Genomic DNA, 14,766 nt, shown 5'->3' with positions numbered 1-14,766 from the left:
ATGGGCTACAAAAATTATAGTCTGGACACACACTCCCCCACTCAGACTCACTCCCCCTCTCTTGCTCTTGCTCTTCATAGAGCTGCGTCCAGCAGCCCATTAAACATTTATAATTACAAGATGCCAGCTCTGATGTGTGTTTGGCCATAAAAGAAAAAAATACTAAACGAAGCGAAAGCAACGAAACAATGTTAAAGTATTCAGTGTAAAGTGTCAGAGAGAGCCAAAGAGCAGCGGCTGCATTGCGTTAAGCTGCATCAACTTGCAGCAGCAACAGCAACAGCAAAAGCAGCGGCAGCAACTGAAACCGAACCAGAATGTGAATCAGAAGCTTTAGCTGTTGCATTTTTTGGCTTGTTTTTACGGCGGATTTTTTGCTTTGCATACAATTTGCAAGGCAAGGGACTAAAGGGATTGGGGGCTGGGCGTTGGTGTTCGGGAGGTGGCGGCCGGAGTTGTCAGCTTTCGACACACGCTGGGCGCCATTTGAAAGGTTTTGCCTGCGGCAGAGGCTAAGCACAACGTGAACAAAAAATGTCTGTCTTAAAGTCACGTCATGTTCGTGTGTTTCATGGGGTTTTGTGCCTTGAGCGAGTGGAGAGTTGGCTTGTGGTTGGGGGAGAGCAAAGCATACGATGGAATGGAATGGGATGGGTAGGGGGCTAACTGTAATGAGACAGCTGCTGCTGCCGCCCGACTCTGTTAATGTTGTTAGGCAGCAGCAGCAGCATAAATAGCATCAACAGCAGCAGCATCAACAGCAGCAGCAGCATCTTTTCAGCTAATGAGAATGGGAGCCGCCATGTGCGCCCCTCGCTGCATGGGCTCACAAAATTTTGTGTGGCGTAATAAGAAGCACAAAAAAAAAAAAAAATAAAAAAAAAAAATGAAAGAAAAAACTGCAAAACATTGAAGGATTTTAATTAAATAGGCTGCTAGGCGCTGGCAAGTTGTAAATTTAAGCCAGCCAACAGTAGTAGATGGAGCCCTTTAAGGCACACACACATACCCACACACTCACCCACACACAGACTTGTGAGCCAAGAGAAAGGAGGCTTTCGTCTTTTTAATGCTAGGATGTATCATGAGCACCTTTATTGTATACATAACTCTTTGAGCCTTTCATTACGAGCAGAATATTGAAGATTGTGGAATGCCTAAGAGCTAAGCATGCAAGCTACTCAACAGAAGAGGAAGAAGAAGAAAAAGAAAAGTTAATTGCAGCTTAGGTGATTTATGTGGGAAAAGAACATATTTTTTGAAGACCCGCATAATTAGAAATTAAGAAATTTTACTTGAAGAAAAAATTAAAAAATTCAAGAATTTCTTGAAAAGAAATTAAGACAAAATACAAAAATTTTCATTTCTTAAAAAGAAACTCAAATTGAATTAGAATTTTATGATCTATAAAGACAGAATTAAATAACCATGACATAATTTTCGAGTTTTGTTCTTTGAAAGAAACTGAGAAGCAAGAAGAGCGCATAAAATTTGAATTTTATGGTGTATTCAGAATATATTATCATATAATAAAAGATAGCTAGAAAGTGTTTCTATAATATAAACTTTCTCCAAAAATAAAAATTGTTTAAAAATATTTATAATTATGAAATATTTATGAATATGATATAGAAATAAAAAAATTTTTAGATATTAATTTTTTTTTAAATCAATCTTTTAATTAAACATAAATTTTTAATAAATTTAATATTCATCTCATTAATCAAATATCGAATTATATATCTAATATAAACAATAATAATGAAAACCTTTCAGAATATTCCAAGCCTGATATTGTATTCATTAATTATTGCCGAAGAGCTAAATAAGCAGACAACTCGCAACACAATGGCTTCATTAAAAGCCGAGTTACTTGGGCACATTTGACCTTTCCGGCTTAAATGCGAAGCATGCGATGACGAAGCTCAAGCTGTTGCCCACACAAAGGTCACAGAGCATTCGCCTGACGCTTCGTTGGCCTCAGCCGAAGTCGGCTGTGGAGCCTACGAGCATGCGCAGTACGGCAAAGTATCCAAAAGAATCTGTAAAAACGGGTCACTCAGCATGCGAAAAAAACCGCCAAAATATATTAAAAAAAAAAAAAAAAAAAAAAAAAAAGCATACAAACTCACGCGTGACACGGACCACTAAACGATACGGTCAGCTTTTTCTAATAGTTTTTAGCACTTCAAAGTTAATCAATCATATTTGAAATATTTTTACAGTGAGCCAGTTTTACTAGATGTTTTATATAGAAATTACTAGCGAGCAGGTTTTCTATATAAAAAAGTGACACACACACCTACACATGCACATGCATATTGAACAGAAAAAGTTATACGTGTGTGTGTGTGTATGTGTATCAATCAGTGCTTAAAAATAAACGTCTCACTGCCTCGTGATATCATCTCGAGCTTCGCGCTCTTAACTTTTGTGAGTTTGGCTTACCTGCTAAGATGGCTGCCAGAAATACAAAAACGATCCGTGACATTCTGTTGTTGTTGTAGATTCTTCTTGTGCTTCTTCTTCTTCTGTTTGTTGCTCCTGTAATCCTTATGTGTGCACTTTTATAAGTATTTTATGTGACTTTTGCCCTGGCAAGGCGTTTTTTTTATTATTATGATTTTATGTTTGAGGTTTTTGTTTTTGTTGTTTTTTGCCTTTTGCTTTTTTTCACTCTCGCGTATTTGGCAAAGAGCTTAGTGATTTTTGCCGTTGCTATTGTTGTTGTTGTTGTGCTTTAACTTTTCAAGCATTAAATGTGTCGCTTTAGCTGAGCTGAAGCAGAGCACTGAACACTTTATGGCCGCTGCAGCCTTTGTATGTGTATATATATGTGTATGTGTGGATGTGTATGTGTGTATATTTTATATGTGTTTACTTTTAGCGCGCACTGTTGACAGCTCCAAAATTTGATGACGATATTTTTGCGGGTTTCTCGCTTTTTTAACCAAAAATTCTGGCACAAAATATATATTTTATATATATATTTATATATATTCTATATTTATATATGTATTCGATTTTTGTATGCAACTGCCAATTGGCACAGCAAACGCGATAGAACGCAAGTCCGGCTGACTAGTTGGCCAAGACGCCGAGACGGGCACAGACACAGATACAACGATTGCGACTGCGACTGCGACAGCAACAGCTCCTCTACAGATACACACGCACAGCGCACGCTACCAAAACGAAATGACGTTATGAATTTGATGACGTTGAGCGTGGAACGTTAAGTATTCGGCTTTACCGGTAAAATATATACACGCACACGCACTAACACATCAATGCGCGCGTATCTGTTCTCTATATATATGTGTGCAAGTGTGTGGGTGAGAAACGACGAAATCGAACGAACCGACTTGCCGCCGAGTCAAGCCAAACAAAATAAACGAGCGTGCGAAACGAAACACGAACACGAGTCGCACAGCGCACACGAACGAAATGGCGTTGTCGAATATTAAAATGGGAATTCGGCTGGAGAGCGAACGAAGCGTTGAATGCAACAGTTACCAACAGACTGAGTGTATCTGTTTCGATGAAGTTGCCAAACGGCCACGCAGCGGCAGCAGCAGCAGCAGCAACAGCACACACACACACTCACACAGCGACGCCGCGCTCATTGCACACACATATGCAGCGCTCATACACACACGCATATGCAGGCAGCGCAGCACACCCCAGCAACATATTTCATGTGCGCTTGGCAACATGCGCACCAAGCTAGCAACATTTGCTGATGTTGCTAAGGCCATGGCTTGTTGTTGCTGCGTGTCGTGTTCCACTTTAGCTGCGGCATCGACTGTGGCATCTTTTGTCCGTTTGATTTGAATTTGTTTGTCTCTTGTGCATGCTGCTGCTGCTCTGCTGCTGCTGTTGTTGTTTGTTTGTTTGCAGCCGCATTTCTATCTACATGTCGCATGATAATCTCTGCTTTTTGTTTGCTGCCACCCGCTGTGAGCGTTCGGTCCACTGGCAAAACAAATCGCGAACTGACCTACATGATTAGCTGCATCACAAATCGAGCACACACACACACACGCATCTAAATCAATTATGAACAGCAATCGAAATATGCATATGGTATGACAAGTTCTCTGCGGGCATCCCTGGCGCCACCAAGTTATTTATTGTGGCACATAACATATTCATTTTGCTCAGTGCCACCGCCAGCCACCGTCATCCAGCAGCGTGCAACACACGTGGCCAATAACATTAGCAACCTTTTAAATTTAATCGAACCTTCTATTTTTTCAACAAAACTCTCGCGCGCTTTCAATGCCCTTTGGCCATATTTTTGCATACGCTTAACCAAAACCAAAGCATGGGCAAAAATATATGTATACCCTGTAGCGCTGGCAGTGATAGCATGCTGTTGCATGCCATATGCAGCTTGCTTGAGTCCCTTCAGTTGATTGAAAACTGAGCTGAATATGTTTCACAAGAATTTTAGTTAATAATTGAATAGAGAGCAAAGAACACTTCAAATTGTTTGCTATTTACAGGGTATTTCAGCGTTACTTGCTTGATAATATTTATACTTTTATTTTGTATTGAAATTTGTGAATTTTGTTTGTTTCTTCTTTTTAGATTTTTTTTCATTTATTTATTTATTTATTCTTGTTTCTCATTATTATTTGTTCCATGTTTCTGAGCGCTTCCAGATGTCTTGATAGAGAGCAAAGATTACCGAGTAATTATTAATTCGATTAATTAATTATTGTCTCGAGCTCTTAGCCCAATAATCAGAGGTATTCCCATGGTTTGACTCTTAGTTTGACATATTATAGTTTGCTTTGTATATGAAAATATATTAAAATAAGCTGAAAAGTATTAAAATTGAAATTATTATTATAAGATTGAGAAATTGACTAAAAAGAAAATTTATGTTTTTAATTTAATTTCACATGCATTCAAAGGATAAAAATATGTTCTTCCAGTTTTTTAAATAATATGTTAGAAATTAACAATTAAAGCAAAAACTTATATGAAAACATAAAAATCTTAAAATAAAAAAACAAAATATATATATATATATCAAATATCAACTGAATTCTCATGTTAAACTCCATAAAACATATACTAATAATATAAAGTAAAATTGTTATAAAAAATATGTTTGTAAAATAATAAATTAAAAAAAAAAAAAAAGATATGATATATTATTTTATGAATTCAAGTATTCATAAAATAAAAGATGATCTCTATTTTTTTTTTTTTTTTTAAATTTTTTTGTTTATAACAATTTTACTTTATATTATTATTTAATGAACTTTAATGAGAATAAAAAACATCATATAAATATTTAAAAAAAAAAAAAATAATTTCAGAAATTTTTATGAATAGTCATAAATGAATAAAGACACATATCTAAGAGATTTCATCTGACTCTCCCTCTCCCTCTCTCTCTCTCTCTCTGCACATGTATAGGGCATCACTGAGTCGCTCAATTGCATTTGCTACTCGTTTTTTGTTGTTGTTGTCGATGGCTGTGCATTTTGCATGCAATAAAAATATCGCATGCTGTAAAGAATGTGAGCAGTGTGCAGTGCACTGGAAATTGTAAATTCATGTTATGGCCAGGCGACGGCACTATGGAAATAAGCGAGCAGCGTAGAGAGAGGGGTGGTACGAGAGAGAGAGAGAAAGAGAGAGAGAGAGGGAGAGGGAGATTGAAGGCGAAGGGTTGAGAGTGATGACGAAGCTGCCTAGGGTATGTTGTTGTAGGGGGTTCGTCACTTGGGCGAAGGCGTCGCTGCAAAATATAGTCCAGTTACTTGGGGCAATTGAGAGGGTAGAGAGAGAGAGAAAGGGAGTAAGAGAGGGAGTGAAAGCTAGTTGCGAACAGGCAGCATGTGTTTATTGCCAGCCAGAAAATGATGATTACACGTAATGTGTAAATGAAGGGGCTGATGTCGGCTGGCTGGCTGGCTGGCTAGAAAGCGAAGGGCTTGAAGGGTCTACGCTGAGGCGTGTAAAGCCCCGGAAAAGCAGCCGGAAAAGCAAAGGCAAAAACTAACAGACGTTGGCGCTGCCAATGGACAACTGCAGCGCCAGTGCCACATGCAGCCAGCTCAATTTTGCGTGTGTGGTTGCAGCAGCAGGAGTCGCAGCAGCAGCAGCAGCAGGAGTAGCAGGAGTAGCAGAAGAAGAAGACGAGCAAGTTGATGAAGAAGAAGCAACAGCCACAAAGCAGCCCGCCTGGCGACACGAACGAGCATCAGCCGGGGCTAGCAAACAGTTAAGAAATATACATATATACATATATATATATAGACAATGTCGGCTGGCTGGCTGAATGAAGGCGGCGAAACAAGCAACGGGCCAAGGCAAAGGATACAAAGCAGGAGTCGGCCACGTTGTAGTTATTGTAATTGCAAGTGTTTTGCTGCTTTGCCAACGAATTCACAGGAATTCCAGCTACAGCTAGAAAGCAACTTAAAAATAAAATACAAATAAAAATAATAGAAAATAATGCCAGCTAAATAAGCCAGAGCATGCTTTGAGTCTAACCAAAAGTGTTTTCAACCTTTATCTGTTACACACAAATATCATTTTACTTAATTACTTGCTCTCTCGCTTTGCACTCTGTCTATGGCTCTCTCTCTCTCTCTCTCTCTCTCTCTCTCTCTCCCACTCCCTGTCAGTTTAAAATTAATTACGTCAGCGATTTTCAGCTGTAAACAAGCTAAGAAAAATTCTGGCTAGCAGACCTCTATGGCATCTGGCTTTTGTGTTCATCTAGGAATTTCTCTCTTAAAAACTGTCAAAGCTAAAAGTTTTTATACGCTTCTCTTTCTAAACACGCGCAAATGAAGTGGAAGGGTGTAATGCGTTTGTGCTAATTTATGTGGAGTGCAGCAGGAGGCGGGCTGGAGCACAGTTGATTAAGTTTATTAACTGTATGTTCGTCAAGCTGTCTGTCGTCTGTCTGTCTGTGCCTTCAAAAAGTTACGCATTTTCTTCAAAGTTGTTTTCTAATATATAATATTGCCAGAGCCCTTCATATCTTTTTTTTTTTTTTTTAATTTTTTAGGGGTCTAACAATTTAATAAAAAATAATATAAATAAATGAAAAAAAAATATTTAAAAAATTTCAAAATTTTTACGTCTTATTTTTTTTAATAATTCTCAACTGTTTTGAAAATATTTAAAATAATAACAGAAAATAATATAATTATAATAAGAATAATATTTATACATATGTTACAATTTTTAGGTTTTTTTTTCGGTCCTTTCTGTACTCAAATCTTGATTGCTGATTGCAACAAGTTCCTCTGTCTATGCTTACTTGTGATATTGTTTTTCAGTCTCATAACTTGGCTAATCTGAAAGCGAACTAATTCCCAGTTTCATCCATTTGTAGTTCTGGATCTATTTCTAGTTCATTTCAACTGTGAATGCTGTCTGAATCTATGCAAACTGTTCATTATGTGCAATGATATATGTACATCTGAGCATATGCAAGAGCTGTTCTGTACGCATTTTATGCGAAGCCAAATATGGTATCCAATCATGTCACGCCCCTTACGGCAATGTCAACGCCCACCCGAAAAAGCCCAAGTCAAACTCATTATAATTTCATTGCAAGTCATTTCCATAGTGTTTTTCGATAGCGCACACATATCACACACACACACACACACAGAGAGAGAGAGAGAGAGGGAGAATGTCTCTATGTGCGTGTGAAAGAGATGGAATATAAAAACAATAACCTGCAACATAATGAAATGAAAATCGCCTAGGAAGCTGGCAACTAAGCACTAGAAGCGACTCTGCTGCCACAATATATATATATATATATGCATATATATATAAAGTTACCAAAACATGCAAATTTAGTCAAACTCTGGAGGGGGCGTGGGGGGGGGAGCGTGTCTCGTATTAAGCTGTCAGGCAAGTGAAATGTGAATGGAGATGCGAGTGGATGCGAGAGGAAGACCTTGCATTACAATTGAGTTACAGTTGAATTTTTAGTTGTTGCGATTATTACGGGGCTAGCCAAAGGGTAAGCGACAGAGGGCGAGGGAGTGGCGTGGCAGCGGCTAGCACTAGAAAGGCCAAGCTGAAGCTGAGCTCGTACCGCGCTCATATTGTGCAAAACAATGAATTTACATGGATTTTTTGCAAAAACATATTTTTTGCGCCTTCATTTTTATCCCTCCCCGTTTTGCATAAACAAGAACAAAATGCAAGCAAGGGGAGTTGCGCACACACACACACATACGTACATCTCTATATGTGTACGTATTTGACTGCACTTGGTCTCTCTGCCACGCCCCCAATGCGGCTGGTTACAGCTGCAATGACTTTTAGGCCGTGGGCGCTGCGTTGGCAGCAGATTAAACATCGCTTGTAATGAGAATTTTTCAACTGTTGTTGTTGTTGTTGTTGTTGTAGTTGTTGCTGCTGCTGTGTGGGTGGCTGCTGCAGGCGACTCTTGTTGCAGTTGCTGTTGTTGTTGCTGCTGCTGCTGCTGCCGCTGCTGTTGCAATTGTTGCAGCTAGAAATGTAACCCGCAACGTCAGCACGTGCAACGCATCAGCAAAGGTTTTTTATTTCATTTCTTTTCTCTTTTGGTTTTTTTTTTTTTTTTTGTTATATGGTTCGCCCAAGGGCGGCATAGATGGGCGTGGCACGCGTTTATCACAGCCCAAAACGTCATTAGTAAGCGGCACATGAAAAACAAAACTTTTATGAGCGCATTTGAAAGTCAATTGAAGGCGAGCTGGGCTGGTCACACAAATACCCTGGAATGAGTAGAGGCAACAGGTGTTTGCGCGACTCTAAGATGCCCTACAAAGTGATACAAAGTGAATTTGATAGTGGAGCTAATTGAGTAGCATATCGATTATTATCGATAATGAGCAGATGGTGTTATCGTTGCCATAAGAATATATGGATTCAAATTCCAAATTTTTAGTGGGGAGCGCATGACTACAAGATACCCTGGGCTTGTGCCAAATTGATGCAAAGCTAATTTGATACTAGAACAAATCGAGTCAACATATCGATTCTTATAAAATTACATTATCGATAACACAAGAATATTTAGATTCACCTTCGAATTCACTAGAGGGATGTGCACGACTGCAGGATACCCTGAGATTGTCGCAAAGTAACATAAAAACTAATTTGATCTAGAGCTACTTATCAAATCAACATATCGATAACTACATAATATATAAAAAACGCTTTTATTTGTTATTCATTTTTCAATAAGCAAGCGTAAGTCTTATTTAAATGTTGTTGTCGTTCGCTTGTTGTGATTGTGATTGCTATTATTTTACTGAGAAATTTCCGTTTTGACTCATCTAATGGTACTCGCTCATCGATAAGTCACTCTAGAGAGCAGCTACGATTTTATGGACGATTATTATACTTTTAATGCAAATGGAAAAGGAATTTTGTTAGTTCTAAACAAACCTATGCAACAGCTAAAAGAAGGCGTGGTTTTATTGGGTTTTAATTGGGACGATGAGCTGAGTCGATCTAACCATGTCAATTCAACTGTGTTTTCATAAACAACAAAAGCAAAAAATGTAAATGAATATTCCTTTATCCCATATGCTGCATAAATTTACCATATTTCTCCCATATCGATATAAATCGATTATTAAAGCTAGTCTTTAAATGAAAACTAAATAATGTCGAAGCATTGGAATGTCAGTGTGCAGGGTATTTCTTCGTCAGGTATGACATATGATATACATAGGCTGAAGGTAGAAAGTCTTATTGAAAAGAAAATTATAATAAAAAAATAATAATAATAATAATAATAATAATAATAATAATAATAATAATAATAATAATAATAATAATAATAATAATAATAATAATAATAATAATAATAATAATAATAATAATAATAATAATAATAATAATAATAATAATAATAATAATAATAATAATAATGATATCATATCGAGTTAGATAGAACGCCCTGCCATGTCAACCTTATGAGTTCTATGAATAATATCCCCAATTTCTTAAACATCTAGCAAATATAGCACATATGATGGAGATTTTCACAGCTGCGCTAGTCTACCCCATATGCACATTTCAAATACAGGGTATACTTTTGCCTGTCTCGGCTTTTGGGCATTGTTAACGTTGATGACGCTGAAGCTGACTGAAGCAGCCGCGTGCAACGTGCAGCGCGCAACGTGCAACATGTTGCGGTTGGGTGGCTCCAATTGGGACTCGAGTGAGCATAAATTCAAATGTGCTGCACGCCAAGTCGAGGGACTCGCAAGTGAATATGTGTGTGTGTGTGTGTGCCTCACTGTGTGTGACTCATGCGAGTAGATGGCGCAGTATCCGCAAAACTATTCGCACTCGGAGCGTGGCAACAAATTGAGATTTATGTGCGAAAGGTTTGTGTAAAAAGTTGCGCAACCTCAGCCAATTGTGTGCGTGTGTGTGCGAGTGTGTGTGTGGCCTGGTGACCGTTGCGGTATGGGGAAATATGGCAAATGGCAAAAATGGCGCTCACTGCGGAAAGAGCTGAAACAACAGCAAACTGGCAAAAGTTCGCAAAGTTGTCGCCGCTGCAACATTAGCTTGGGTCCTGCAGGGCGCAACAATCTCGGCCCCGCGCTGACATATGTTGCTTGAAAGTTGCTTTCAGTCGTCGTCTGCCAAAGGTTAAGGGCGCTGGGGATTTAGTTAGCTACTTCGGCTTATTTACTTCATGGCACTTGCACAGTTTTTGGCAGTTAACAAGCAACTAAAATGCGCAAAGTAATGCAAATGTTTTCCTCAAGCAGATGATTGCCAAAGTTGCCAAAGTTGCTAAAATAAATTACACTTAGCACGGGCAACAGGGCAACAAGTTGCGCGTGCTTAATTGAGCAGCATGTTCTAAGACTGAAGCAAAGAACAAACACAACTTCATCTAGCTGGGAGGCAACTGAAGATAACAATGCAAGTTGCATATGTCTAAGGAAATTCAATTTGCGCAGCTCAACATGTTGCTGTAAGAAAGTTTTCTAATAAACATAGTCATGTTGTTTGCTCAACATGTTGCTGCAGATCATTGCACGCAACATGTTAGACTGAACTCAACATGTTGCTCTATGTATGCATGTAGCTAGATCAGCAATGTTGCTGCTTACATGCTGCTGGTAAATTTCCGTTGATACAAAGATGCTGCTCTGTAAACAGCAGCTTTCCAGCATGTTGCCCTAAGAAAGTTTTTGAAGATCAGTATATTAACATGTTGCTCAGCTTGTTGTTGCCGACTGTTGTTGGGCGCAGCATGTTTACATTTACCTACCATGCGGCTCTTGGAAACAAATTTCTTAGCAGCTTTGCTTAATACTGAATCAGCTTGCATTTGATCAGTATGCTGCGTCGTATTATAAACTTGTTGCTGTGCAACTTCCTATATTCCATAAGCAACTTCTAAATTGTTGCTCAATATATACATAAATTTATTTATTAGACGTAAGAGTTTAAACAAAAATAAGACTAGCTTAAAGTTAATCACTAGCATGTGAGGCATTCGGCTTTTAACATATGTATATGTAGCTTTAAGTTAATGTAGCACGTTGTTTACTCAATTTATCGTAGCCATAAGCAACAGTTTAACGTTAGTTCAACATTTTGGTTGCTCTAGTCTCAAGCTCGATCAGAGCTCTAGGCAACATGTAAGTTGCTAATTTCCTCTCCCTTTCTCTCACACACATTTCACTAACACGTCATGGGCTCACTTATTCAACAGCTAGCGCTGCTGTTTCATTTTCAAACGTTGCGCTGCTACAAACTATCACTCAATCGTGCTCTCCCTTTTAGTCTCTCTGACTGTTAACTAACAGTTGCCAATTGTTAGCACATAACAGCGCACTGTTAGGGCACAGCTTTGTGCTGCTGTTAATGTTGGGCCATTTGTGGACTGTACCTTTTGTACCTGTTGTCTCTGTTTAGTTGGCTTTTTGAATGCTCTTTGCGCGCGCTTTTAATACACCCAGCGAGACAGACAAACGCACACACACACACACACACACACAGACACACTGAGACGTCTGTGTGCTCGTGCAGAACTGTATTTATTTGTATATTTTACATCTGTAGATGTTGCTTTTGCTGTTGCTGTTGCTTTTCTGGCTTTTGTTTTTATTTGCTTGTTTGTTGGCTGCGCCTCACGTTTTTCTTTCAGCTTCTTCTTTTGAAAAACGGTCAATGCTCAAGCCAAAAAAAAAAAACAACTAAAAAACAAAACTAAAGCGAGCTGAAACGAATTTCCACTGTACATCCGTCTCTTGGTTTTATTTATTTACTGCGTTTACTCTCCTTTTCTGTTTACTGCCGCTGCTGTTGCTGGCACTGCTACGTGCATCTTTTAGCTACCAAGCGCCCCCCACCCCCCACTTCAGCATCACCGCCACTGCCACTGTGCCACTGTCGAGTGGCTGCCACAGAGAACGCGACGTTTGTTGGCCGTTTGTTGGCTGGCTCCACGCTAGATTAGATACAGATACACAAATTCGAATTCAATTGCTTTGCTTTGCTTTGCTCTGCTTGGCTTGGCTCGGTTTCAGCTTTTGGCTCTGGCTTTGGCTTTGACTTTGCCAATTGCCATTTGCCAGCTTTTACTGTACTTTTACTTATACGCTGCCCCAGGGCATTCTCATTTTGTTGGTAAATGCATAACAGCGCTGGGCGAATCACGGCTTTAGCTCTAATGAAATATACAGTTTATACTTTGGTAAATATTTGGCTATTCCTGTGCATTTGATTTAATATAATAGATTACATAATTGTTCATAGGATGTATTGCTTAGTAAAGCACATTCAAATACCTATTAGTGTTAGGTTAAGCCCTTATAAGTACAGTAGAGTCCGGTTATAGCGTCGGTACCATTATTGCGACAAAAATGCTGGTCCCCAGTCAAACTTATACGATTATATCGATCGTTGCTATAACCGAATTCTACTGTACTTAGTATATATAGCACTACTTGTTCAAGAAAGATGGTTCGTAGAGTAAACCCCAGCAGTTTTAAATTCCTATTCGCATACTGATGCTTATACCTATGTATACCTATACTTATACCGATACTTATCATTATAGCCATACCTATTTATATGAATACTCCCTATATTTATATCTATATCTATACCTATTCATACTATATATATATCCATGCTGATACTTATGCCATACCTATTTATATGAATACTCCCTATAGTGATATCTATATCTATACCTATTCATACTATATATATATCCATGCTGGTACTTATGCCTACACCTAACTATATATGTATACCTACACCTATATCCCATATGTATGTACGTATACCTATATACTTATGCCATACCTATTTATATGAATACTCCCTATATTTATATCTATATCTATGCCTACACCTAACTATATATGTATACCTACACCTATATCCCAAATATATAAATATTTATATCTGTACCTATGCCTATATCATATACCTATGCCTACAGCAAGAGTATTTAAAGTTCGTAGTGCCACAGCGCTGCGTCTGCATTCGGTTCATTTCTTTTTCATGTGCGCTGACAACGTTTTCGGACCGAGAGTGTGTTACAGTTCTGGTTTATTTTGGCTTGTTTTGCTTTTGCTTTTGATTTGGTGGCGAATAAAAAGGTCAAATCATTTTTATAGCCGCAGGGGCAAAAGCTGCTCCTGTTTCTGCTGCTGCCTGTCATTGTTTTCTTTAGCTTTGTTTGATGTGCTGCGTGACCCGGGTCGGAGCAGGAGCTGGAGCCGGAGTCGGGGCCGGGGCCACTGCCAATTGGGCATTGGGCATGCCAATAAGAATGCCTGACTGGATTAAATACATTTTAATTCAGCTAAGCAAAAGTGACTTCAGCAGAAGTAACAAGCCAGCCAGTCAGCCTTCCAGCCAGCCGCTGGCTAAAATGGCGAGGCAAGGCAGGGCTCGTTCAAGGCTAAGGACAGGCCTGGGCGCAGACGACGTCCTGAAGCCCTGAAGTCTAGTCCAAACTACTTAACCTTTAGCTGAAGCTTAAGGAGCACACACACTCGCACATAGGCAACAACAACAACAACAACAACAGCAACGGCAACAATGTGTCCTGGCGTGGCCTAGCCGCAGCTCAGCTCTGGCATTAACCCGCCAGGCAAGAAGAGAGTCTGCCACAGACTCCCACATGGCTGCCACAACAGACGTGCGTCAACGCCCAGCAACCAGTTGAGGCATTCGCCTCGCTTGCCTGCTGAAATTTAAAATGTATCATATTGCAGTGTTGCCACGCCCACACGGACAGGCAGTGAGACAGGCGAACAGATGGACAGACACCACCCACAAAAAGCCCACACCCGCACACATGCAGCCGCATGCAGGCATGCTGCATGCTGCATGCTGCATGCCACACATGCCAACCAGTTGCAACATTTGCGCCTCAAGGCAAATGCTCCTGCTCCTACTCCAGCTGCTGCTCCCACTCATTCTCCTGCTGCTGCTTCTACTCCTGCTCCTGCTCCCGATTCTAGCCCGACTCCTGCTCCCATCCCTTCTCCTGCTGCTGTTCGCACAATACTCCTGCTGCCTTTCGCTCCTGCTCCCACTCCCGCTCCTGCTCTTTTTCCCACTACTGCTCCTGCTGCTGCTCCCACTCCCACTCCCACTCCCCCTCCTGCTCCTCCTCCTCAGCGCATCCTCATGTTTGCCTGCGTTTTTATCATCATGCATTTTAATGCGCCTTTGAAATGTGAAGTGCAACTGGAGAAGAAGTGGAAAATAACTAAAGTGTCGCCTCGA

The 14,766-nt window shown here is 39.6% G+C and overlaps 1 protein-coding gene across 6 annotated transcripts in view; it reads right to left on the bottom strand.

The window, feature by feature from the left end:
• LOC6577922 (fasciclin-3) overlaps nucleotides 1-3,531 on the bottom strand; it is a 102,046-nt gene extending 98,515 nt beyond the window's left edge. For 3 of the 6 annotated variants that reach the window (XM_002003817.4, XM_032728714.2, XM_044009318.1), the window contains exon 1: nucleotides 2,449-3,530. In XM_002003817.4, coding sequence (XP_002003853.2) covers nucleotides 2,449-2,491 — 43 coding nt within the window. In that variant the 5' untranslated portion in view covers nucleotides 2,492-3,530. Of the gene's footprint in view, nucleotides 1-2,448 lie in introns of all 6 variants that reach the window. The other 3 variants (XM_015165901.3, XM_015165900.3, XM_015165902.3) reach the window with 3 other exon arrangements.
• Between the last annotated feature and the right edge of the window lie 11,235 nt (nucleotides 3,532-14,766).

The sequence above is a fragment of the Drosophila mojavensis genome, unplaced genomic scaffold (assembly GCF_018153725.1).
Source record: "Drosophila mojavensis isolate 15081-1352.22 unplaced genomic scaffold, ASM1815372v1 contig_49, whole genome shotgun sequence".
Classification (NCBI taxonomy): domain Eukaryota; kingdom Metazoa; phylum Arthropoda; class Insecta; order Diptera; family Drosophilidae; genus Drosophila; species Drosophila mojavensis.
The sequence above is the reverse complement of the archived record's forward strand: the minus strand, read 5'-3'. Positions and strand labels throughout refer to the sequence as shown.